The 26,396-nt window shown below is 32.5% G+C and overlaps 1 protein-coding gene and 2 pseudogenes across 2 annotated transcripts; all 3 read left to right on the plus strand.

The window, feature by feature from the left end:
• Positions 1 to 1,155: 1,155 nt before the first annotated feature.
• On the plus strand, positions 1,156 to 7,128 carry LOC109796496 (disease resistance protein RPM1-like; annotated as a pseudogene). The gene is made up of 6 exons (XR_014431619.1): positions 1,156 to 3,635; positions 4,071 to 4,994; positions 5,181 to 5,265; positions 5,371 to 5,465; positions 5,557 to 5,645; positions 6,079 to 7,128. The product of XR_014431619.1 is annotated as a disease resistance protein RPM1-like (transcript).
• A 7,039-nt stretch (positions 7,129 to 14,167) lies between these two features.
• LOC109789837 (disease resistance protein RPM1) lies at positions 14,168 to 18,259 on the plus strand. The gene is made up of 3 exons (XM_083068524.1): positions 14,168 to 15,683; positions 16,503 to 17,828; positions 18,119 to 18,259. The coding sequence occupies exons 1-2, from the start codon at positions 14,249 to 14,251 to the stop codon at positions 17,753 to 17,755; spliced, it is 2,688 nt and encodes an 895-aa protein (XP_082924650.1). The 5' UTR covers positions 14,168 to 14,248; the 3' UTR covers positions 17,756 to 17,828; positions 18,119 to 18,259.
• LOC145955080 (uncharacterized) lies at positions 18,012 to 18,965 on the plus strand (annotated as a pseudogene).
• Positions 18,966 to 26,396: the final 7,431 nt, after the last annotated feature.

Raw genomic sequence — 26,396 nt, forward strand, 5'->3', positions numbered from 1 at the left:
TGTTAATGTTTTTGATTATATTCTTAATTCTAAGGAGACTTGATTATTCATCTTTGATCTTTGATTTGAATTTTGGTTGAAAAATATTTCTTAAATCTAGTTTTGAATCAAATCACCTAACAACTCTAAAGACTAGGAATAAATTTGAAGTTGTTAGTTGAACAAATTCTTAAACTTAATGCAAGGTTTCTAATTTGATAAATAAAAGAATCATTTATTGATAGTTAGATTCCTTAGAATTTCTAAATGCAAGGAATTGATTTGGCATGACTTTAATAAACTCAATAACATTGGATGATAGAAATCATATACAAATCATATACAAATAATATAAATCCCAACAACTTAGCATACTATTATCTTTCATTTTTACTACTGCTTTGTTGTTATCTTTTTATAATTCTTATATTGAAACATGAACAACATCATATAATATTCGTGATCTTTCTATTTCAAGTTTTTACTAGGGTATCATAAATTGTAAATATCTTTCAAGTCCCTAGGTTCAAAGACTCGTATTAAATTTCTATACTATAGTGACTTGGTGCGCTTGCCTCAATCTCATACCTCCCATGAACAGGATTTGATTCTCACATGTTGTACTTTCTTTTGAATTTTTTTTTAAAAGTAATAAACAACATATCCGTGGTTGAATTGGTCTAACCCTTCAATTCAACAGGTCCAACTGGCCGGTTGGTTGTGTTGGACTTCAACAGCAATAGTTGCTATGTTTTGTTTTAAATTTTCATTTTTTGTGGTGTATTTTTTGATTCACTTGGTGGTATTGATGATAGTAAATATCATGGATAAACCTTATTTCAGGGAGTGAAGGTCAGCAATGTAGAATGCAATTTATGATGGACAGTGTTGCAGGAATTGGGGCAATACAGTTCTATTAATATTCAGGCAGGTGTGACTAAGGATTTTCGGACTTAACAATTCAGCACGTGGTGCCTTCCTATATCTGGTGCAACTCCTTGCTGTTTCATGCAGCTCTCTATGAAGCAATAAACAAATAATAGCTCAAGCTTTTGGTATAAATGTGTAATGGAAGGGACTGATCCTACATATATACGAGTCCACTAGAAAAGCACTTTTCACGGAGAGTTCTATGCTGTTAACTTATTCCCTCGTCTAACATCATATCAACAATTTTTCTAGTACTTTGGAATTCCAGTGAAAATCCTGAAATTGACTCCACGAAAAAATAATGCTGTCAAGCACCAAACAACACGCACGTTCTCCATAACATATATTATTGTTTAAATGCATTGATTGGAAGATTAGCTAAATCACAATATTTTCACGACTTGCTCTACAATATTTTTGTGGTACATTGAATCAGATTTGAAACTGTATTTAAACAGATCCAGATTGACCCATAATCTGCTTTTATTGTCTGATGCGAAGACTTTTTATGACATGACATGATATTTAACAATATTATATGAGCAACTTATTTAAAATTGGGTAGCGTGATATGATACGGATATGGAGACAACTAATCAACATTAACAAATTGCAAAGTCAGTTCTAGCAACCATGCACGTTCCCACCTGTGTCTGAAACTTGGCCAGCGCTCATGTGAGTCAAACTAGCTACCATGTGTTTATGGACAAGTGGATGATATTTTAATTTGGCCGTGCCAAATTTTATGACTAAAACCACTATTAAGAGATGTTTTGCACTCACCACAAACACAAAACCAAAAAAGAGAGCTAGATTGAAATGGCAGAAACTGCAGTGTCCTTGGCTCGTGAGCATTTGCTTCCAAAACTTGTTGAAGCCTTGAAAATGCTTAGAGACCTCCCAAAAGAAGTTGCAGACATTACAGAAGAACTAGAGAGCTTTCAAGATTTCATCAATGATGCTGATAAAGTGGCTGAAGCTGAAGAAGGTGATGCTAAGCGTAATAGAATAAAAAAAAGGGTGATGCGACTGAGAGAAGCAGCTTTTCGCATGGAAGATGTCACTGATGAATATAAGATCATTGAAAATAAGGAAAACCACCTTGATGACCCTCGATGTGCAGCTTTACTATGTGAGGCTGTTGACTTCCTCAAAACTCTCATCCCTCGCCTTCAAATAGCATATAATCTTCGGGATGTTAAATCACTTGTTTCTGCTGAAAGAGATGGCTTCCAAAGGCAATTTCCTTTAGAACCAAGAACAAGCGGTTTTAGAGGAAATAAAAATGTGCCATGGCTCAAACTTCGAATGGATCCTCTCTTTATTAAGGAAGATGAGGTAGTGGGCCTTGACAGCCATAGACTTGTTTTGAAAAATTTGTTGACAAAGGGACGACAAGAACGCACAGTCATCTCCGTTGTAGGAATTCCAGGAGTGGGAAAAACCACTCTTGCCAAGCAAGTCTTTGACAAGGTCTATAAGGACTTCGAGTGCCATGCATCGATCACAGTGTCTCAATACTACGATGTAGAAGCATTGCTAACGGATATGTTGGACAAGCTTTGCTGTGACAGCATGAAGGATATTCCTCCAAGTGCTTCTCGGATGGATCGAAGGTCGTTGATCGAAGAAATCCAAAAGCAATTGCGTAACAAGAGGTACGTTGTCTTTTTTGATGACGTGTGGGAAGAAAAATTTTGGGATGACATTGAATCTGTTGTGATAGATGATCACAATAAAAGTAGGATATTAATCACAACTAGGTACGAGGAAGTTGCGGACTTCTGTAAGAAATCTTCGTTTATTGAAGTGCATAAGCTAGAAGAACCATTAAGTAAGGAAGAATGTTACAGATTGTTCTGTAACAAGGCATTTAAGTATGGTTCTGATGGATGTTGTCCAGAAGAGCTTAAAGATATATCTGTTGAAATTGTTAGAAAGTGTAAAGGTTTACCTCTAGCAATTGTGGCCATTGGTGGTCTTTTATCCCAGAAAAATAAAAGTGCACACGAATGGAGATTGTTTAGTCAAAATCTAAGTTTAAAGTTGGAGAGGAATTCTGAGTTAAATAGTATAACTAGAATTTTAAGTCTAAGTTAAGAAGATTTGCCTTACAATCTTAAACCATGTCTTTTGTATTTTGGAATGTATCCTGAAGACTATGAAGTTAAATGAAGTAGATTGATTAGTCAGTGGGTAGGTGAAGGGCTTGTCAAACATGAAATCGGAAAAACTTTGGAAGAAGTTGCACAAGAAGATTTATCAGGGTTGATCCGTAGAAGTTTGGTGCAAGTATCTTCATTTAGCATTGATGGCAAAGTTAAAGGATGTCGTGTTCATGACTTAATACATGACATGATCCTTAGAAAAGTGAAGGAAACAGGATTTTGTCAATATTTTAATGAGCATAATCAATTAATGTCAAGTGGGATCGTTAGACGCTTAACAATAACAGCAGGTTCTTATGATTTGATTAGAGTTGAAAGATCACACATTCGGTCAATTCTAATTTTCACAAAGGAAATTTTATGTGAACACTTGATGGGCGAAATCCTTGCAAAATACATGCCGTTGAAGGTACTTGATTTTGGTTATGCTCAATTCAGTCAATTGTATGAAGTTCCTGAAAATTTGGGGAATTTAATCCACTTGAAGTATCTAAGCTTCAGGTATACACGGATACAAAGTCTTCCAAAATTCATTGGTAAGCTCCAAAACTTAGAGACATGGTTTTAAATTGCGGACCGCAACACGTGTTGCGGCCGCAATATTGCTGTTGCGGCCTTGTCCGCAACGGTATCGGACCGCAATTGCGATGATACTGGAAATCACACATTTTTCCGCAACGTAACGGTGTTGCGTCCGCAACACATCTACAATGTACCGCAATACATCCACAATACGATAAATTGATACTATAATTTGAAAATAAATTAAATTATTCATTAAAATAATAGAATATTTTAAAAAAAGGAATTAAAATGTATAAATCCTTAAAAATAAAATATATATTGATAATTATAAATTTTTTATATTTAGTGAAAATAATTAATAATCTCACACCGCAACAGCCGCAATCCGCATCGCAATACCCGCAATACCCGCAACCGCAGTAACTGCAACCGCGACCGCAACCGCAATTTAAAACCATGCTTAGAGACCTTGGATGTACGAAATACATTTGTGTCTTACATAGCAAAGGAGATTAGCAAACTTAGAAAGCTGCGTCATCTTCTGGGTGATACATTATCTTCCATTGAAGTAATGGATAGTCTTGGAAGCATGACATCCCTTGAAAAGATACGTGTACTGAAAATAGATCCTGACGGATTGGTGATTAAAGAGCTAGGAAAGCTAAAGCACTTAAGGGATTTGAGGATTGCTAGTTTTAGGGAAGAACACACAAACACTCTATGTGCCTCAATACATGAGATGCAATTAGAGGCAATACATATTTATGAGCCTCTTTGGATAAAAATTAGACTCTATCCAGAAGATGACAATGAAATAATTGACTTGCCCTTTATGTCATCCCTATCTACACTTAGGAAGCTTTGCTTAAATGGGAAGTTAAAAAAGTTACCAAATTGGATTCCTCAGCTTCAAAATCTTGTGAAATTATCTTTGAAGAATTCCGACTTAACTAATGATCCATTGGAATCACTGGAAGATATGCCAAATTTATTGTTCCTCTCTATCAGTTCTCATGCTTACGTAGGTGAAACTATGCATTTTCAAGATGGAGGGTTTCAAAAACTAAAGGAGCTAGAGCTTATATATTTGTCCAAATTGAATTCCATCTTTATTGGAAGAGGAGCACTACATTCTTTGAAAAAGCTTCAATTAGAAAAAATCCAACATCTCAAGACAGTACCCTATGGCATTCAACACTTAGCGAAACTTGAAGTTCTTAATATCAGGTATATGCCATATGAATTTGAGCAGAGCATTGCTGACGATGGAGGACAAGAGCATTGGATGATCCAACATGTGCCCTGTGTACAAATTACAAACTTGTCGACTTTCCCAAAGAGAGAGTCAGTTTCAAAAGTCCAATAATATCCAGATTTCTATATAAAAAAAAGGTGTTTTCTTTTTCCTTCTTTTTAATATATATATCTCTATGGATCGACAGGCAAACATTATTTTTAATATTAAAATAATGCAATTGTTTTCTAAATGTAATCCTTTGGAATTCTATTGAAAAATTAGGAAAATGACTCCTTAAATTTTTCTCTTTCTATATTAAAAATGGTTGAACAAATGAACAGATTAGGGAGATTTGCGTATTTGGATTCTTGAAGGTTGGGACCGAGCCATTCTTATTATGAGCAAGCACAAGGACTGGCTAAAGAGGTGAGTAAATTATTACAATAGCTTCCTGCCTTTTTAAAAAAAATTTCTTCCCTTATTTGTTGGTGGTATTATATCAGATCTTATTCATTTGTTATCACTTAACAGTTGGTGGAATATTCAAGATAGGAAGATAAGCCAGAATTGGACAACATTTAACTTTCATATCCATACCATCACAAAATTACCTCAATGGCTAGCAGGTAATGAATCTACCACCAATGCTCTATATATGGTTTGTACCGTAGATATGAGTGCTATTGTTGCTTATTGTTTTAAAACTTTTGAGTTCAGGTTTTTCAATGCAAGCTACGAAGCACAAGCTGGTGGACACCGTAGTGATTGATGGGATTCAGTTGTAGTCACCCACATTAGTGATTTTGGTATAATAAAAGTGCTCAATATCCTACAATGTAAAAGGACTGCTGGGTGATATGTTGTGCAAGTTAGGGTGTGTAAAAAAAAATATAATGAGCCAATTTAAATTTAAAATTGAATTGCACCGTTTAAAAAAAAATAATTAAAAAAAGGTTAAAATCTTAATTTAGTCTCTTATAATATTAAAAAAAATTAATTTGATCCCATTTTAATTTATGAGTTCAATTTAGTCCCAATTTATTTTAAAATACTTTAATGTGTGACTTCCGCCTGTTGAGTGTCTTTTATGCATGATTTGCACTCAACTTTTGATACTCTTTTTGATAATTGTAGATATTATATATGTTATTTTACCCCCCTTAATTTAAAGAATCAAGTTATACTAAAAGAGTAGAGGAGTAGTAGCAAAATCTTAATGAATTTCCTCATTTTTTGCAGATTTTTTAGGAAGGCAGAGATCCACAGCCATAGCTGTAGATCTGGAGCTCGAGCTGTGCAAATCTAGAGAGAAATTGTGAAGGTCAGAAACTTGCAGCTATAGCTGTAGTTCTGCAGCTATAGCTGTGGAAATCTGGAATGCTCATTTTTTGGTTCCAAAGACTTGAAGCTAAAGTTGTAGGTCCATAGCTTGAGCGTTGAGGCTTGGGAGATCAAGGAAAGTCACAGAGACTCATAGCCATAGCTGTGGTTTCACAGCTATAGCTTAGGGAGTTGCTTAATCATGAAGGAGTTTTCACAACCATGGTTGTGGAGCTACAGTTGCAGTGCCAGGAGTTTCTTCACTCTGAAGGACTCTCCACAGCTATAGCTGTGGATTTACAGCTGCAGCTGTGGGCGAAAAAATCCCTTTTTGCCCCTGTTTCAAAGCTCATATAAAAGGGGAAAATTGGAGAAACAGGGGGCAACACGAAACACAAAGAGAAAAACAGGATTTGGAGCACGAAGAGGAGAAAACAGGGCAAGAGTGAAGATTGGGAAGTTGGATCATTTGGGAACGAAGATCAACCCCTTCTCTTCATCTTTTAATTTGTGATTTCTTCTTCTACTCCTCTGATTTGTAATGGCCATGTGTGGCTAAATCTTTTGAGGATTGGTCCTGGTGTAACTACTAACTCTTTTCTTTCTTAAATCTATCTATGCATTTTATTCTTATTACTTGTGCTTGATTCTACTTTTAATGCTTATACTGGCTTGATCACCCGTTATATGAATATTTGGTTTTTGAATCCTATTGGAAAATGTTTTTGAGAACCCGAACTGAATCTTGCACCTAAACATCTCTTGCTCTAGGAATAGACTTGATTTGTTTAGTCACCTTGTTCAAGTCATTGTTCTTAATGCAAAGTGTTAATCATAAAACATAGAAGAATGATGTTTTAGATTAATTACTTTAGGATTCAATTTTGAGGGATCTTGTTGAATTACTAAATGAACGTGGAAGTCATGAAGATGAAATCATATTTCTTTTAAGGAAATTTAAGAGTTAGCAAGTGCTCCTGGGTCCAATCCTTGTTTTATATAATTGTTCTTATAACTTTTACATTACCGTTTTAATTTTGTTTCACATTAGCTCACTTCCAATCATATCAACATCTCTTTATTAATCATTGGAGTAAGAATTACTAAACTCCCAAATCCCTGAGGACGATACTTAATTACTACATCGAAACTTGGTCTGCTTGCCAAGTGGTGTGTTTGCAAAAACCTCATCACCGTCCAAATTTTACAAACGGTGTTAAATTTTGGTCCTCAGACCATGAGAATCACACCCCGTGATTTGGAATCACGAGCTTGATTCTCATGGACCTTTGCATTCATTTGGTATCCATATGATCAAGATTTAACACCATTTGTAAAATTTGAACGGAAGTCCTACATTGAAGTATTTTAAAATAAATAGGGATTAAATTGAAACAAAAAATTAAAGTGGAACCAAATTGATTTTTTTTAATATTATAAAGGACTAAATTAGGGTTTTAACATAAAAAAACTACGTTGTTTATATAAAATCAATTTTAAAATTGATCTGATAATTAAATTTGATCCACCACTTTTTAATTAATGAAATAAAATTAAATCAAAACAATATATTTATGTATAGTAATTTAGAGTCTCACATAAAATGTTTGAGTGTTAGTGTCATTGTTTTTTTTTTTTTAACTTTTGATTATCTTTAAACTATTTATTTATAATACAAAAATTGAGTTACTCTATATTATGTTGACACTTCATTTTAATTGAGTTACTCTACATAAAAATTAAGTTACTCTACCAGAAAAACGCAAATTTTCGACGGACATAATCCGTCGAAAATTCTCTATTTCCAATGAATTTCTGACGGATACAAATTTGTCAGAAAAATGAGCGTCAAAAAAAAATCCGTCAAAAATTGTTTGAAAATCTTTATATGATTCCGAAAAATAAATCCCTCATATTTGACCTCTCAAGGATTCTATTACACGAGACTTCACTTTTCAGCGTGTTTTGCACTTATTGCACAGTTTTTGGAAAATTTACCAGAAAGTCACTCATTCCTATATTACTTAAGTCAAGCACGTTTAACTACGGAGCTCTGATGAGATAAGCTATCGAGAGGCAGATGCATGTTGTTAGTATAGGTAATACAAATTAATTCATTTAAGTCATTCTCAACTATACAATATCATACTTATACTATTTTTGGACCCCTCTCATTTTGGTGTATCCGGACTATTATAAAAATATAATAATATATATAATAATTATATTACCAATAATAATAATAATATTATATTTAATTATTTTTTATTTATATATATACTTACTTTTATAATTAATAATATAATTTACTTATTTCTATTTAAAATTAATATTATGATATAATTTAAATTATTTATTATAAATATAAAAGTTTAAATAATTTATATATTTTAAAATGAGAAGAGTTATAATAACACTGGTATAACTTTTATTAAGTATTACATCACTCAATAACTTTATATTAAATGTGAATTTTGTAAATCTAACTGTTAGATTGAAAGTTAACATTTTCATATTGTTCCTTTCCAACACTTACCAAGGAGATCCATAGCTTTTCTCCCTCTATTGCTCCATCGTGGTGAAGACTGCTCCTCTATCACCTTCATCGCCCCATGCACCTACCCACCTCGTGTATGCCCATCCCTAACCCAAATCCTCCAAATCTTCATTGATCGCGGCTTTTTTGTTGAAGCCAAAATCGCAATAGCTACTCTCATGTTGCCTATGTGCAATGACTACTCCCCTATTGCTTCCTTCTCCCTCACCACCTTCTCTCCCCCTAAATCTTCCATATTTTCATCAGTTGCAACTTTTTTGTTGAGGCAAAAATCACAACAACCATTCTTCTATTGCCTATGCACGATGATTGCCCTTCTATTGCCTATGTACGATCGCTCCTCTGTTGCCTTTGTTTTCTCATGCCACCTCCCCATCCCCTCGATGCTCATCCCCCAAATCCTCTAAATCTTTACCAATTGTAGATTTTCCATGGAATTCAAATCTTTTCCAAATCTTACAACCACGGATACTTTTATATTTAAATAGGCTAGGTACGTTGTTGCACTCTTCAAATTATATATTCATTATTTGTAAAATCCTATGTTTTATATTCATTGCTTCTAGTATGTCATGTGGTAGCTGCTACTACATAGACAATATTTAGAAATTCTAAATGTAGGAGTAAATTTTGAAGTTTTGGTTTGAATATTAATATATTTAGAATCTGAGAAAAAGAGATGAAGAGTACTGATGGAATCTTCTTGGAATTTGAAGGATCAAGACAAAGGTTAATGAAGTTATATTAGGTTCTATCCTTCATGAAATTCTTGGAGGGGTCCTTCAACAGTTTGATTTGATGACATGTTTTTCTCAAACTCAATTGGTATTTTGTTCTCCAATATTTTTAATTTATGCTATTCAAGTTTCACATATAAATTTATAGTGTTGTTGTAATTTCATACACCAAATGAAGTGAAGATCAGGACTTTCATGAAATATATTATACAATACGCATAATTTAGAGATGGCCAAATACTTCCTACCAAAAATGTCACTTCTCTTTCTTAGGTTGATTATTAGTCTTCATGCATTGTATTTAGGCCAACGAGCACATTTCCTGGTAGTATAAGGATGACAAAGGTTAATAAGGTTAGATTTGTAGGTTTTGAGGGAAAGGTGAGGATTAACATAATTAAAAGTAGAAGTTGAGCAACAAAGTCGAAGGATCATGGAAGATGCATTGCTTTCTAATGTTCCATGTTGCTTAGAAAGGTCCCTCAACAGTTTGCTGGCACGCTTTCTCAAACTCAATTGGTACTTTGTTCTTTGGCATTTTTTAATTTATGTGTTCAAGTTTTCACATATAAATTTATAATAATATTCTTATGTAATTTCGGATACCAAACAAAGAAAGTGAAGACAAGGACTTTTGTGATGTTTTGTGCAATTACCTGAATCACTGATGACCAAATATATGCTAAAAAATGAGGCTGTTCTTTTACTTTTAATGAACTGTATGAGAAAACTTAACTAAGTTGATAACTCACTTAAAATTATTGCATTGTTAAAAGGGTAGAAAAAAAATTGGGAGGAAGTGAGAAAAACTTGCAATTTTATCCAAACATGTTAGACAACATTATGGAATGTCCAATATACCTATCCTATTTTGGGTTATATATATATATATATATTAATTATGGACTGTTAGATCTTTTATTTCTTAATTTCGTATGAACGAGAAAAGTAAAACATTTATATATAGTGAAAATATAAAAAAAAAAAAAAAAATATTTATAATTTAATTTTTTTTATATTACAAATTTATTTATTTAATTTTATTGTTAATAATTTAATATGCATTTTATTATTTTTATTATATCATACACATAAATAAGTTAATTTATCAAATATTTTTATAAGTCTATATTTAACTTTTTTAAAGAAATATATATTTTTAAAATTTAAATATAATTTTTTTATTAAATAAGCTAGATCAGATAGATTTTAAACAGACAAAATCATAAATCTTTTATTTAAAATTTAATCTATTTTTTTTTGTCTAATCATAAAAGATATTGAAATGTAATATTGGCAATTTGGCATGTATAACCACGTTTTCATAAACATTATCACTAACATTATTGTTTAATTACATTAACAGATAAGCTAAGTCACAATATTTTCACAACTTGCTCTTTAATAATTAATTTTGACATGTATATATAACCACGTTCTGATAAACAATATCACTAACATTATTGTTTAATTACATTAACAGATCAGCTAAATCACAATATTTTCACAACCTGCTCTACAATAATTAGTTTTCACACTTTCATGGTGTTACATCGAATCAAATTTCAAACTGTACAGATTCAAATCAAACCATAGTCTTCTTTTGTTGTCAGATGCGACGACTTTTTATGAGATGCGATGATATTTAACTATATTATAATGGCAAATTATTTAAAATTTGGGTAGCGTAATATGAAATGGATATGGTGACAACTAATTGACATTAACAAATTGCAAATTTAATACTGGCATGAACTTCCAACGTGTCTGAGTAAGTCAAACTACCATGTGTTTTTGGACAAGGAAATGATACCTTAGTGATGCCAATTATTATAACGCCAAAATATTACGTGAAACTGTTATTTTTCTTCTTTTTCAACTAATTACAAGACAAGCATGGTCCAGTCAAATAATCGAATATACAACTCTAGAATAACTATATATCCAACTCACCGATTAAATATTAAAGAATGGGGAAGAGAAACTTAAAGTCCTCTGACTATAGATCGACTTGGCTGTGTATATAATGCTGAGCAACACAAAGTTTTGCACTCACCACAAAGCAAAAGAGAGAGCTAGACTAAAATGGCAGAAACTGCAGTGTCCTTGGCTGGTCAGCATTTGCTTCCAAAATTTTTGGAAGCTCTCAATATGCTGAAAGATCTCCCAAAGGAAGTTGCAGACCTTACAGATGAACTGGAGAGCTTTCAAGATTTCATCAATGAGGCTGATAAAGTGGCTGAAACTGAACAAGATGGTGGAAGACGTGAAAGAATCAAGAAAAGGGTGATGCGGCTGAGAGAAGTAGCTTTTCGCGTGGAAGATCTCATTGATGAATATAAGGTATGTGAGGAAAAGCAACCTGATGATCTTGGATGTGCAGCTTTACCATGTGAAGTTGTTGACTTCATCAAGACTCTGATCCATCGCATTCAAGTGGCATATAAGATTCAGGAAGTTAAGTCACTTGTTGCTGCAGAAAGAAATGGATTCAAAAGCCATTTTCCTTTAGAACAAAAGCCAAACAGTTCTAGAGGAAAATCAAAATGTCACATGGTCATAAAGAATTCCTACGAAAAAAATTTGCAGGAAAATTTCCTGCGATTTTTTTTACAAGAAATTTTGCAGAAAAATTTCTTACGAAAAAAATCAAAGAAATTACTATAAGTTTTATTAATAATTTTTCAACTTTCAAATGCTCGTAAAGAATTCATCCGAAGCATTGAAAAATTTGCTTCCATACCTCTACCATGTGATACATAACCTTTTAAACTCTTAGATTGTAAATTATAAATCTAACACTCAGTCATACAAATCAAATTGTAAGATAAGTATTACCTCAACTTATATACTCTTTAATTATTTTATTCACTACTAGAAAAATGTCATTTTCCTGCGAATTTTTCTACAAAAAAATATTTGCAGAAATTTTTTGCAAATTTTCTTGCAATAATAATTTCACATATATTTTTTTACGAATTTATTTGCGAAAAATAATTTGCAGATATTTTTTACAATTTTTTACGAAAAATAATTTACAAGAAAATTTTGCTACAATTTTAATGATCATAGAAATTTTTTTCATGGTGAAAATTTGTAGAAAATATTGTAAGAATTTTATTTTGTTTCTTGCAAATTTTGTTTTGCAAGTAATGTTTACTAAACGGTAGAAAAATTTTGCAGGTAACTTTTCCTTCCGATTTTCTTGCCAATTTTAATCCGCAGGAAAAATAAAAAAAATATTTAAATTTATAAGTTTAACATTTTAAAAAAACTTCAAGTCCCACATCGATTAAAAAAATAATTAAAGAGTATATAAGTTTGGGCAACACTCACCTTACAAGTTGATTTGTATGGTTGAGTGTTAGACTTATAATCTACAATCTTAAAATTTAAAAGATTATGTATCACATGTTGGAGGCATGGAAACAAATACTTCAGATGAATTTGAAACTTTCCTACAAAAAAAGTTACAAAATTTCACAGAAAAAATTTGCAAGAACAACATTTCCTGCAAATTTTTATGAAAAATTCGCAAGAAAAGTCGCATGTAATAAGAGAAATTCTAGTAGTGATTTCCAATCGATGTGAAACTTAAAGTTTTCTTTAAATATTAATTAGATCATGTCTTTAGAAAATGATTAATTCATTATATTGAACAACAAATTTATATTATTGTAAATTATTTTAACTATTAAAATATTCAATATTCTAAACATATTAGTTTTTTATTAAATAATTATATTTTTAAAATTATTATTAAATTAAAACTTATTATCATTAATTTATCATATTTATAAAATTTTATATATTTAATTTAATAAAATTAACATTAAAATTAATTATAATGATATATTTATAAATAATTTAGTAAAATAACATTTTTTTAAATTAAAAATATTTTAATTATTAAACTTATAAATTTAAACATTTTTTTATTATTACCGCAAATTAAAATTTGCAGGAAAATCTAGAGAAAAAAAGTTACTTGCGAAATTTTTTCTACCATTTAGTAAACATTACCAACGAATTTATTTTTATAGGAAAATCTACAAGAAATAAAATAAAATTCTTACAACATTTTCTGCAAGTTTTTACCATGGAAAAAAAATTTCTATGATCATTAAAATTGTAGCAAAATTTGTAAAAAAATTCTTGTAGATTATTTCTCATAAAAAATTTATAAGAAATATCTATAAATTATTTTTCACAAATAAATTCGTAAAAAAAAATTTATTAAATTATTATTGCAAGAAAATTTACAAAAAATTTCTACGAATATTTTTTTTTTAGAAAATTGAAACTTTTCTAGTAATGACATGTATATCTATGTTATGATAAACAGTATAACTAACATTATTGTTTAATTACATTAACAAATCAGCTAAATCACAATATTTTCACAACTTGCACTATAATAATTCGTTTTCACACTTTCATGGTGTTACATCGAATCAAATTTCAAACTGTACAGATTCAAATCGAACCATAATCTTTTTTTGTTGTCAGATGCAACGTCTTTTTATGAGATGCGATGATATTTAACTAGATTATAATGGCAAATTATTTAAAATTTGGGTAGCGTAATATGAAATGGATATGGTGACATTAATTACAATTAATGACAAGCATGGTCCAGCCAACTATATATCCAACTCACCGAATAAATATTAAAGAATGGGGAAGAGAAACTCAGTACTCTCTGACTATGAACTTGGCTATGTATATATAATACTGAAAATATAACGTTTTGCACTCACCACAAACCAAAAGCTAAAGAGAGAGCTAAACTAAAATGGCAGAATCTGCATTGTCCTTGGCCGGTCAGCATTTGCTTCCAAAATTTTGGGAAGCTCTCAATATGCTAAAAGATCTCCCAAAAGAAGTTACGGACCTTACAGATGAACTGGAGAGCTTTCAAGATTTCATCAATGATGCTGATCAAGTGGCTGAAACTGAACAAGATGGTGGTAGACGTGATAGAATCAAAAAAAGGGTGATGCGGCTGAGAGAAGTAGCTTTTCGCGTGGAAGATCTCATTGATGAATATAAGGTATGTGAGGAAAAGCAACCTGATGATCTTGGATGTGCAGCTTTACCATGTGAGGTTGTTGACTTCATCAAGACTCTGATCCATCGCATTAAAGTAGCATATGAGATTCAGGAAGTTAAGTCACTTGTTCCTGCAGAAAGAAATGGATTCAAAAGCCATTTTCCTTTAGAACAAAAGCCAAACAGTTCTAGAGGAAATCAAAATGTCACATGGCACAAACTTCGAATCGCTCCTCTCTACACTGGGGAAGCTGAGGTTGTTGGCTTTGACGGCCCTAAAGATCAATTGAAAGATTGGTTGATAAAGGGACGATTAGAGCGCACTGTCATCTCTGTGGTAGGAATGGGAGGACAGGGAAAAACCACTCTTGCCAACTTGGTTTTTGACAACAAGGAAGTCTTTGAATGCTTCGATTGTCATGCTTGGATCACAGTTTCGCAATCCTACACTGTAGAAGGACTGCTGAGGGATATGTTGCAGAAGTTTGGCGAAGAAAGAATGAATGTTTCTTCGATGGATCGGATGTCCTTGATAGATCAAGTGAGAGCCCACTTGCATTCTAAAAGGTATGTTATCTTTTTTGATGACGTATGGAATAAATATTTTTGGGATGAGATTGACTTTGCTCTAATTGATAACAAAAAAGGAAGTAGGATATTAATCACAACCAGAAACGAAGAGGTTACAGAGTTCTGTAAGAAATCTTCTTTCATTCAAGTGCACAAGATAGAGCCTTTAAGTGAAAAAGAATCTTTGAGATTGTTTTTTAAGAAGGCATTTGAGTATGGATCTTATGTATATTGTCCAGAAGAACTTAAATATATATCTCTTGAAATTGTTAGAAAATGTAAAAGTTTACCTCTAGCAATTGTGGTTATCGGTGGTCTTTTATCCCAAAAAGATAAAAGTGCCTTTGAATGGAGACAGTTCAGTCAAAATCTAAGTTTAGAGTTGGATAAGAATTCCAACTTTAGCGTAGCAAAAATTTTAAGTTTTGATGATTTGCCTAATAGTCTCAGATCATGTTTATTGTATTTTGGAATGTATCCTGAAGACTACGAAGTTAAATCTAACAGACTTATTATGCAATGGATAGCTGAAGGGTTTGTCAAATCAGAAGGGGAAAAAACGCCCGAAGAAGTTGCACGACAATATTTAGCAGAGTTGATCCATAGAAATTTCACTAGTGGAAAAATAGGATACTACGTCACCCATTTTACGTCGGATATACAAAGACTCGACGTAATAAAAACGCGGTGGCACGTTTCGTAATTTTCTTAAATTATTTACGTCAGACCTCTAAGGGTCCGACGTAAATTTTAACATTTACGTCGGCTATGCATTGTGTCCGACGTAGATGTTAAAATTTACGTCGGACCCAGTTAGGACCGACGTAAATAACCCACAGGATGCTTAAAAGACGGTGTCTTGCGCGCACTAGGTAGTTCAAAAATTTCATGGTTTCCTTCTCCCGCCTCATCCTCAAATCGTCCACCTTTTTCTATCTGTTTTTCTTCCTCATCCTTCCGCCTCCTCCTCAAATCGTGACTGTTTTTCTTCGCGTGATGATGTTTTTCTTCTTCGGAGGGTTGCGTTTTTCTTCTTCGGAGGGTTGCGTTTTTCTTCTATGAGGTAGCATCTTTCTATCAAGTTTGTGTTTTCTGGGATGTTCTTTTTCGTAATAATGTTTCTGTTGCATTTCGCGCAAGTTTTTGAAGCTGGAGAAGTGACCAAGTCTGGGTTTGGAGACGCAGTCCTGGGTCTATCAAGCAGAACGGGCCGTTCTCCAAGCAGAACGGCCCGTTCTGCTTGCACTCAAATTTTTTTTTATAAAATTTTTATAACTTTTTTACGTCGGACCTAGGCATGTCCGACGTAAATTTACGTCGGTTTTCGTGTCCCAACGTAAATTTACGTCTCCCACTTCTACGTCGGCAATTTTTCTGACATAAAAATCCCTAAAATGACCGACGTAAAATGTGTATTATGTACTAGTGTTTGGTGCAAGTATGCTCATTTACCATTGATGGAAAACCCAAACGATGTCGTGTTCATGACTTATTACATGAGATGATTCTTACAAAAATCAAGGATATAGGGTTTGGTTTGTATATTGGTGAGCACAACGATTCCGTTTCAAGTGGGATCGTACGACGCCTAACAATTACAACAGATTCTGATGATTTGCTTGGAAGTATTGAAAGCTCATACATTAGGTCAATTCTGTTTATCACCCGTAAAGAGTTATCTGAACACATGGTAAGGAGAATCCCTACTAAATACATGTCATTGAAGGTACTCGAGTTTGATTATGTTCCATTGAGTTATGTTCCGGAAAATTTGGGAAATTTAATCTACTTGAAGTATTTAAACTTGGGATACACAAAAATTCGTAGTCTACCAAAATCCATTGGTAAGCTCCAAAACTTGGAGACCTTGGATATCGACGGAGCGCTAGTGTTTGTGATGCCAAAAGAGATTACAAGGCTTAGAAAACTTGGTCATCTTCGGATTAGCCGAATATCTTCCTTTGAAGCACTAAAGGAGAGTCTTGGAGGCCTAACATCCCTCGAACAGATACGTACACTGAGAATAGATTCTGATGGAGTTGTTATTGCAGAGCTAGGAAAGCTAAAGAAATTAAGGGATTTGAGCTTAACTCATTTTAGGAGAAAATACAGACTCACTCTGTGTTGTTCGATAAATGAGATGCACTTCTTGGAGAAACTACGTATCGGAACAAGGGATACCAATGAAGTGATTGACTTGTCCGATATACCGCTCCATCCCACACTTAAGAAGCTTTTCTTGAGTGGGAAGTTAGAGAAGTTTCCAAATTGGATTCCAAAGCTCCAAAATCTTGTGAAATTGTCCTTGGAATTATCCTTTTTAACTAGTGATCCGTTGAAATCACTAAAAGATATTCCAAATTTGTTGTGCCTAAATATTAGCCACCATGCTTATGAAGGTGAAAGTTTGCATTTTGAGGATGGAGGGTTTCAGAAACTAAAGGAACTGCTGCTTCAAAATTTGCAACATTTGAATTTCATCAGTTTCCATAGAGAAGCACTTCTTTGTTTGGAAAGGCTTGAGTTAAGCGAATTACCCAAACTCAAGGAAGTACCTTCTGGCATTCTGCAGTTAGAGAAACTTGGAGTTGTCCATATATTCAACCTGCCAATTCGTATTATGGGATTTTTTAATTATGGAAATCCAAAGCGCTGGATCATCCAGAGCAAACCCATATAGAATGTTTTAAAATTCTCTGCAAAATTGCCAAGATATGGAATCATCATAAAGCGTCCAACCTTGCAAATAAATGGTATGTTTGCTTCTTATTAATAACTGTAGAATGATATTTTTGGCTTTATTAGTTCCTAAAATTATTTCTTTACTTTGGCCTCCCTTTTTCTTGATTTTCTTCTAGTGTATGCTTTATTGTTCTTTGTCTACATCAATCATACAAATTAGGGATAAAATCCTCTAATAAGTATTAAGATATTATATGGTGTTGGTACGTGCAAGACTTCAACAACCATTAGTTGCCATTGTTTGTTAAAAATAGCCTGTTCATTGTAATACCTGTTCTAATACAATGATCTGAATTGCTAGGTAGTGGGTTTGAAGTTCAACTCATGCTGTGGATAGCAAATCATTTGGATTGCTCTTCTTGGTCAGGGGCTGGACCAGGGCTAACGGACACTGTTACTCAAGGTGCCATACTAGCAGGAAAACCAGTTAGTGGATTCAAGATAGGAAGAAAAGCTAGGGAGTGGACAACCTCTAACCTTCATTAATACTTACCATCAGAAAATTACCTCACCTAGGCCTACAGGTATCTACCATCAGTGCTCAATAACTTGTACTATTAGTATTGATATGACTGCAATTGCTGCTTAGGTTGTTTTTGAACTTTTGAGTTCAGGTTTTTCTCTGCAAGGAAGCACAGTCTGTTGATGCTGTAGTGGGGAACAATTCATTTGATAGGTTGGTTGGTACTCTAGATGAGTTGTTTGATATATTAGAATTAATTCAGCTGCACTGGATTGGATCTAAGCTTCGTTGTTCCCTTCCTGTTGATGAACTATGATTCATTTTATTCAAAGCTGTTTCACTTTTTAAATGATTGTGAGGGTTCAGGAACTGTCTCTAAAGGAGAGGTTGCATCATTGTGGAAGGTTTGTAACAGCAACTCAGAAGATATGGCATGCCTTGAAGAATTCTACTGCATTTATATTCTAGTGACAAAAGTAAGAATGTCACTAAATTGTATAAAAACCGGCCGGATGGAATGACCAGTTTGGGGGAAGAAAGTGAAACTTTTTGAATATGGAAGAATAAATAAATAAAAAATGGAGAGAAAAGTGTGTTTTAGCCTAATATTAAAAAAAAAATGTGTGAGGACACCGTATATTTAGTTATAATACTTGTTAATAATTTGAATGTTTATGAAAAGTCATTCCTGAATTATTTATTTATAATGATTAAAAATAAATTATAATAAATATTTTATCGACAAAAAATTATGTATATAATGATTAATGTTAAAATGTTGATAAGATATTTTATAACTATTTTTATTGTCACTAAAAATAATATTAAATGTTATTAAAAATTTATTTTGTTATAGAAATAGAAACAAGTTCCAATGATTGGAATTGAAAGATCACATATTGAGTCAATTCTAATTTTCACAAGAAATGTTATGGGAATACTTGATAGGCCAGATCCATGCAAAATACATGCTATTGAAGGTACTTGATTTTGATTATGCTCGATTATCAGTCAATTGTATGATGTTTCTTAAAATTTGGAGACTTTAATCCGGTTGAAGTCACTAGTATAAAAGAGGTGTACTACGGATATTTTGAGCTTTTTACGTCATAAAACATGCCGACATAAAAGCGGGAGACGTAAATTTTACGTCGGATATGAAAAATTGACGTAAATTTACGTCGGACATTACGACATCCGACGTAAAAAAGTAGGAAAGAAAATTAAAAAAAACATAAAAATCCCAGTAGAACGGCCTGTTCTGCTTGCAGTACGGCCTGTTCTGCTTGTAGAACGGCTTGCAGAACAGGCCGTTCTGCTTGCAGAACAAGCCATTCAGCTTCGTATAACAACCCAAAAGAAAACGCCCACTACCTATACAAATAGAACAACCAAAAAATCAAATAAAACCGATAGCCAGAGTAGTAATGCGAAGTAGAAAAGTGCTAACGAAACCTTGATTCATACTTGAGGAGCAGCAACAATGTGCAAATGAGTAACAAAGAGTTCATCCCTCTGCAAAAGACAAAAAAACGATTCAGTAACAAAGGAGAGGGAGAGGGTTTAGAGAAAAAAAAATGAAAAGTGATGAAGAGTGAATGCGTGCGGTGTGCCTCGCGCTCTCTTATTCAAATTTGCGTCCTTTTTTACGTCGGACCTGGTAGGGTCCGACGTAAAAAGTCCAATCTACGTCGGACACAACACATCTCCGACGTAGATTGGAATTTTTACGTCAGACCCTACCAGGTCCGACGTAAAAAAGTTCACAAAAATTACAAAAATGCCACCGCATTTTTTTTACGTCGGATTTTCGTATTTTTGACGTAAAAAGGGTGGCGTAATATGCTGATTTTCCACTAGTGAGTATCTAAGCTTTAGGTATACACAGATTACTAATGAATCCAAAAATTTTAGATAGTGGGGATAATACTTATTTTTATATATTTGTAGTATTAAAAATTTTATATATAACTTTTAAAGACATAAATATATATCATAGTTATTTTTCACAAGCTTTTATATCTACGATTATAATTAAAGATGAAAATAAATTAGATCATATTAAATTTTATTATAATTTAGTATGTTTGAACTTAATTTTCTTTAAAAATATATATCATAAGTACGACTTATTTATCTATCATAGACATTTTTTAAATGTTTGGTTAGAACTACAATTCTAAAGACCTATACTTTATAATAATTTAACACTATTAAAAATATAAAAAATAAATATGTTAAATTTTATAAAAATTAAGTTTAATTTATTTATGATTTAAACATGTTTTAATATAATAATAATTTATTTTAAAATATATTTTATAATAATAATTCTAAATAAAACATAAATCTTTCAATTTTTTATTTAATTTTTTTAATCAACGTACGTATACAATTTTACTATTTTGAATTTTTTAATCAACATACACAACAAATAGAAAACATAAAAGGTAAATATCCATACTGCAAATTTTATTTTATCAAAAATTTATTTTTTAATATATTATATTGTATATGTGAGTATTAAGATATATGTATATATATTATAATTAAACTTTTTTAAAAAATTGATTCATCATTAAGAAGTATTCTTTATTACATAAGAGAATTAATCTCCTTTAAAAGTTTGACAGACATCAAATAAATAAACATCCTCTTCAAATCTATATTTTATACATATGATAATTTATACATATATATGTATTTTATTAGAATATAATTTTTATTTTAAAATATATTATTTTCTTAGAAAAAAAATTATGTGTGTTAAATAGTAGTGGATGCTATTGCCCCCATTGTTTAAAACGTGGATCCGTCTGCATGGATACCAAGTCTTCCATGCAAAATCCATTGGTAAGTTCCAAAACTTGAAGACCTTGGATGTACGAAATACACTTGTGTCTTACATTGCAAAGGAGATTAGCAAGCTTAGAAAGCTGCATCATCTTCTGGGTGATACATTGTTCCATTAAAGTAATGAATAGTCTTGGAAGCATGACATGCATCCCTTAAAAAGATACGTGTACTCTATATAGATCCTGACAGATTGGTGATTAGAGGGCTAGGAAAGTTAGTGCACTTAAGGGATTTGAGGATTGCTAGTTTTAGGGAAGACTGCAGGAACACTCTATATGCCTCAATAGATGAGATGCAAGTAGAGGTACTATGGCTTTTTAACATCATTTTATTTCAAAATTCTTGTAATGATTAATTTTAAATAAAATTTATGAAAATGGGTAACTTGTGTTTCTTAAACACAAAATTTAGGGTAAAAATCGTGTTTTAAAACACAACTTTTCTATTTATAATATTTAGATATTTTATTCAAATTTAAAAATAAAAGTCATATTTAATAATACGAATTTTGAATATAGTTAGTTTTTTGGATAATGATTTTATTTATTTTTTACTTATTTAATTTAAATTTTTCAAAAAAAAAAATGAAGCCTTGTTATTAAACATGACTTTTTTTGGTATAGTGGAAAGAAAAATAAAGAAACCAAAAAGAAACAAAACTCAAATTATTATTCAAAATTGCCACTAATTATATTAATCATTTGAAATTAATATATAATGACCATATTATATTGTTATTTAATCCAAATAACTCTTAAATAACAATTTTACTTATCTAATTTTAGGATCACTTATTTTAATAAATTTTACATATGATTTTGATAATATTTATATGTTAAGTAACATACATTGAATTAACAATGTTCAACATTGTAAAAAAAATCAAGATATTTTATCATAGGTCTATCATGACTCATATTTCTCATTATTAAGACATTATCATCCATCAACTCTAAAACATATCCAACCTATTAAGCAACTCAAAAAACTAAATTCATGATCAATGCTCAAAAGTAAAATATGTAAATTGTCCCAAAATTAATCTTGCATCAAATGTAAAAACATAGGTTCAAATTTCATGAGTTCATGATGTCTAATAGAAAAAAGCAATAATAATATCAAACTCCATGAAGATTACTATCTAATGAAGATTCTCCTTGTGAAGTTAGCACATCACATCCAGTCCTTTCATCCTATAAAATACAATTTTTTAATGTTAGCCTTATTAATAAAATAGCATAAAATATTAAACTTCAATTAAGTATTAATATAATTTAATTTAGCACAGAAACATATAAAATATTTACCGCTATATTACTACTACTACTACTACTACCAAACATAGTCTATAACTCAGTAGAAATATATCCTTCCTTCATTTGTATGTAAGCAAGCATGACATTTTTTAATGTTTTAACATTTTCTTGAAAAGTTGCCAAATGACCCTTTAAACTAATTACTGCTTTTTTACGTCATGATCTATCCATTTATTTACTAAAATGATATTTAGGACATGGGCACCTTATTGCCCTTGTGATATGTCCTTTTAAAGGCAACATGTCATCATCCCCTATCTCTTCAAGAGGGTTTGTTTTCAAATAATCTATAGGTTCTTCCTTTGTACGTATCTTCATTGTTTGCAAAAATGAGTTAAATCACAAACATTAAGTGTATGTTTGTTTTACTATTTGAAAAAGTTAAATGTATGTTCAACTCAATCTTTCCACATTCATGTTTTTTTGTTTGAGTGCATGGGAATGTGTGTGGATAAGTATTCAAACACACAATAAATGTATTGTTAACTCCATAATCATTAGGAAGATTTAGCCTACATGCATTATTGTTTGGAAGGGGTCATCTCTTCTAAATTTGAATTTGGACTTTCTTTGGGTTAAAAATGTATCTTTTATTAAATGAAGTCAAACTCAATACCCTTCAGACATAGCTATATTATATATAACCTTGAAGAACACGAGGTTTTTGGCTCAAAATAGATCTAACTACAGAACGCATGCAGTCACCACAGAGCTAGACTAATATGTGGAATATTTGTTAATGCAGTAAAACTTTTCCTTTATTTTTTACTGCTATAATTAATTATGGTTGCTTGTATTAGTGGGTAAAGTTCTGCAGTAATTATGTTTACTTAGTGCAGTAGATAATATCTTGTTAGGTTTCTGATTTTAGGCAAATCTACACACTTAATGATGATGGGAACATGTGTTTTACTGACAGCATTTATGGGCTCTATGTATGGCTGTCATTTTTCATGTATTTGCCTTATATATGAATGAAAAACAAACAGAATAGCATGGTTGTTCAGCAAATACGAAATTGCTCTGTTCCCTAACCTTTCCTCTTCTCTGTTTCATGGTTTGTATGGTTTTTTATGTTTTATGCTTCCGCTGCCCATTGCTTGTCTTAACAGTGGTATCCAGAGCATTGTTCTTATAGGCTGTGGGTCTGAAAAAAATTGAGAGGAGAGATTAAACACTTGTGAGTGAGTGATAAAATGGCTTCGGGGAATAATGGTGTATTTGCTGTTCCTCAATTTTCTGGGGAAAACTATCACATATGGATTGTCAAAATGAGATCATGTTTGAAGTCTTTTGGCTTATGGGAGTATGTAGATCAAGATAAGGAAGTTCCACCATTGAGGGCTAATCCTACAATAGCTCAAATGAAGCAACATGAGGAGGAGACTTTGAAGAAGGAAAAAGCTGTCTCATGTTTACATTCAGCTTTGACAGATGATGTTTTTACAAGCATTATGCATTTGGAAAAAGCAAAACAAATATGGGACGAGTTGAACGAAAGGTATGCCGGTGATGAACGGGTGAGATCCATCAAACTATTGACTCTTAAAAGAGAGTTTGAAATGCTGAAAATGAAGGAAAGTGAATCAGTCAAGGAGTACACTTCAAAGCTGTCTCACTTGGTGAACCAAATGAGATTGTATGGAGAGGTGGTCCATGACCACAAGGTAGTCGAAAAAATGCTGATCAGTCTACCCGTAAAATTTGAAGCCAAAGTTGCTGCCATTGAAGAGTCATGTGATCTTAAGAAACTAACCATTTCCGAAATGGTCAGTAAATTGCAAGCTCATGAGCAAAGATTCTCCATGAGAATGGATGATGTAACTGAAGGTGCATTTCAAGCAAGACACAAGGGAAAGCAAGCTGGTCAGAAAAATCAAAAGAAGCAAAATTATAAAGCAGTTGGTGACCAAAAGGGGAAAACGAAGATGGATGGGAGTAGTGAATATGCAACAAACAATCATTTTCCTCCTTGTTCTACATGCAAAAGAACAAATCACTTGTCAAAAGATTTTTGGTATAAGGGGAAGCCTCAAATCCAATGTAACATTTGCAAGAAGTGGGGACATAGAGAAAGGTACTGCAGATCCAGGCAGAACCAATCTCAACCACAACATGCACATCAAGTTAACTTCACCGATCAGCAACTCCAAGATGAAGAACACTTGTTTATGGCTGCTCAAACAAGTAGTTCAGGTTCAAATGATGTATGGTATGTTGATAGTGGGTGCACAAACCACATGGCGAGGGACTCAAGTCTTTTTACTACTTTGGATAGGGCTGTCCAAACCAAAGTTAAGCTTGGAAATGGAGATATTGTACAAGCTGAAGGAAGAGGTACAGTTTCTGTTCACACTAGCAAAGGTCCTAAATTTATTCATGATGTTTTATTTATTCCTGATTTGGATCAGAATTTGCTAAGTGTTGCTCAACTAATAAAGAGAGGATATTCTCTTTCATTTAAAAACAATGGTTGTATCATATTGGATTCAAATGATTCTAAAGTTATTAAGGTTGAAATGTGTGATAATAGCTTTCCAATCAGTTTGAATCAAGTGAATGAATCAGCTCTTGTTTCCAAACATGATGATTCTGTTTTATGGCACAAAAGATATGGTCACTTTAATATGGGTGCTTTGAAATTTTTGCAAACTCATGATATGGTGAGAGACATGCCTATGATGGGTATTATTGATGATTTATGTGATGCTTGTCAATTGGGAAAAATGCATAGAAAGTCTTTTTCATCAACAAATGTCACACGAGCAAAGGAAAAATTGGAGCTTATTCACACTGATTTGTGTGGTCCAATGAGTGTTCCTTCTCTTAGCCAAAGCAAATATTTTCTTCTGTTTATTGATGATTTGACAAGAATGACATGGGTGTATTTTTTATCAAGCAAAGCTCAAACTTTTGATGTCTTTAAAAAGTTTAGAGCCATGGTGGAGTCTCAAAGTGGCTGCAAAATTAAAATGTTGAGATCCGACAATGGGAAGGAGTATACATCTAATGAGTTTAATGCATTTTGTGAAGATATAGGCATTGTTCATCAATTGACAGTAAGTTATACTCCTGAACAAAATGGAGTTTCTGAGAGAAAAAATAGAACAGTTATGGAGATGGCAAGATGTTTAATTGCTGAAAAGAAATTGCCAAAATGTTTTTGGGCTGAAGCTGTTTATACAGCCGTGTATCTTTTGAATAGGCTGCCAACAAGAGCTGTTCAAGAGAAAACACCAATTGAAGCTTGGAATGGAGTGAAGCCCACTGCCAAACACCTGAAGATTTTTGGATCTATTTGTTATACTCATGTTGCAGCAGCAAAAAGATCCAAATTAGATGACAAAGCTGAAATGGGGATTTTCTTAGGCTATGCTGCAAACTCCAAAGGTTACCGGGTGTACAATATGAGGTCAAAACAGATTGTGATCAGCAGGGATATTCAAATTGATGAGAATGCATACTGGAATTGGGAAAATAATGAAGTTCAAAGGAGCACAAAAACAGAACAGTTGACAACCAATTTTGACCAGGAGCAAGCTGCAAATGAGAATAAAAGTCAGATTGCTGAATCTGATTCTCCTGTGCTAAAATCCAAGTCTTTGGCTGAAATTTATGAAAAATGCAATTTTGTTGTAAGTGAGCCTTCTTGTTTTGAAGAGGCTTCAATGCATGAAGAATGGAAAGATGCAATGAAGGAGGAGCTGGCCATGATTAACAAAAATGGCACTTGGGAACTTACTTCAAAGCCCAAGGACAAACATGTGATTGGCGTCAAATGGGTTTATAGAACAAAATTAAATCCGGATGGTTCCATCCACAAGCACAAAGCAAGGCTTGTTGTGAAGGGGTATTCTCAAATGGCTGGAGTCGATTATGGTGATACATTTGCGCCGGTTGCTAGGCATGAAACAATTAGATTAATTGTTGCATTAGCGGCTCAA

Source organism: Cajanus cajan, chromosome 2 (genome assembly GCF_000230855.2).
Source record: "Cajanus cajan strain Asha chromosome 2, NIPB_CcT2T_4, whole genome shotgun sequence".
NCBI classification, from domain to species: domain Eukaryota; kingdom Viridiplantae; phylum Streptophyta; class Magnoliopsida; order Fabales; family Fabaceae; genus Cajanus; species Cajanus cajan.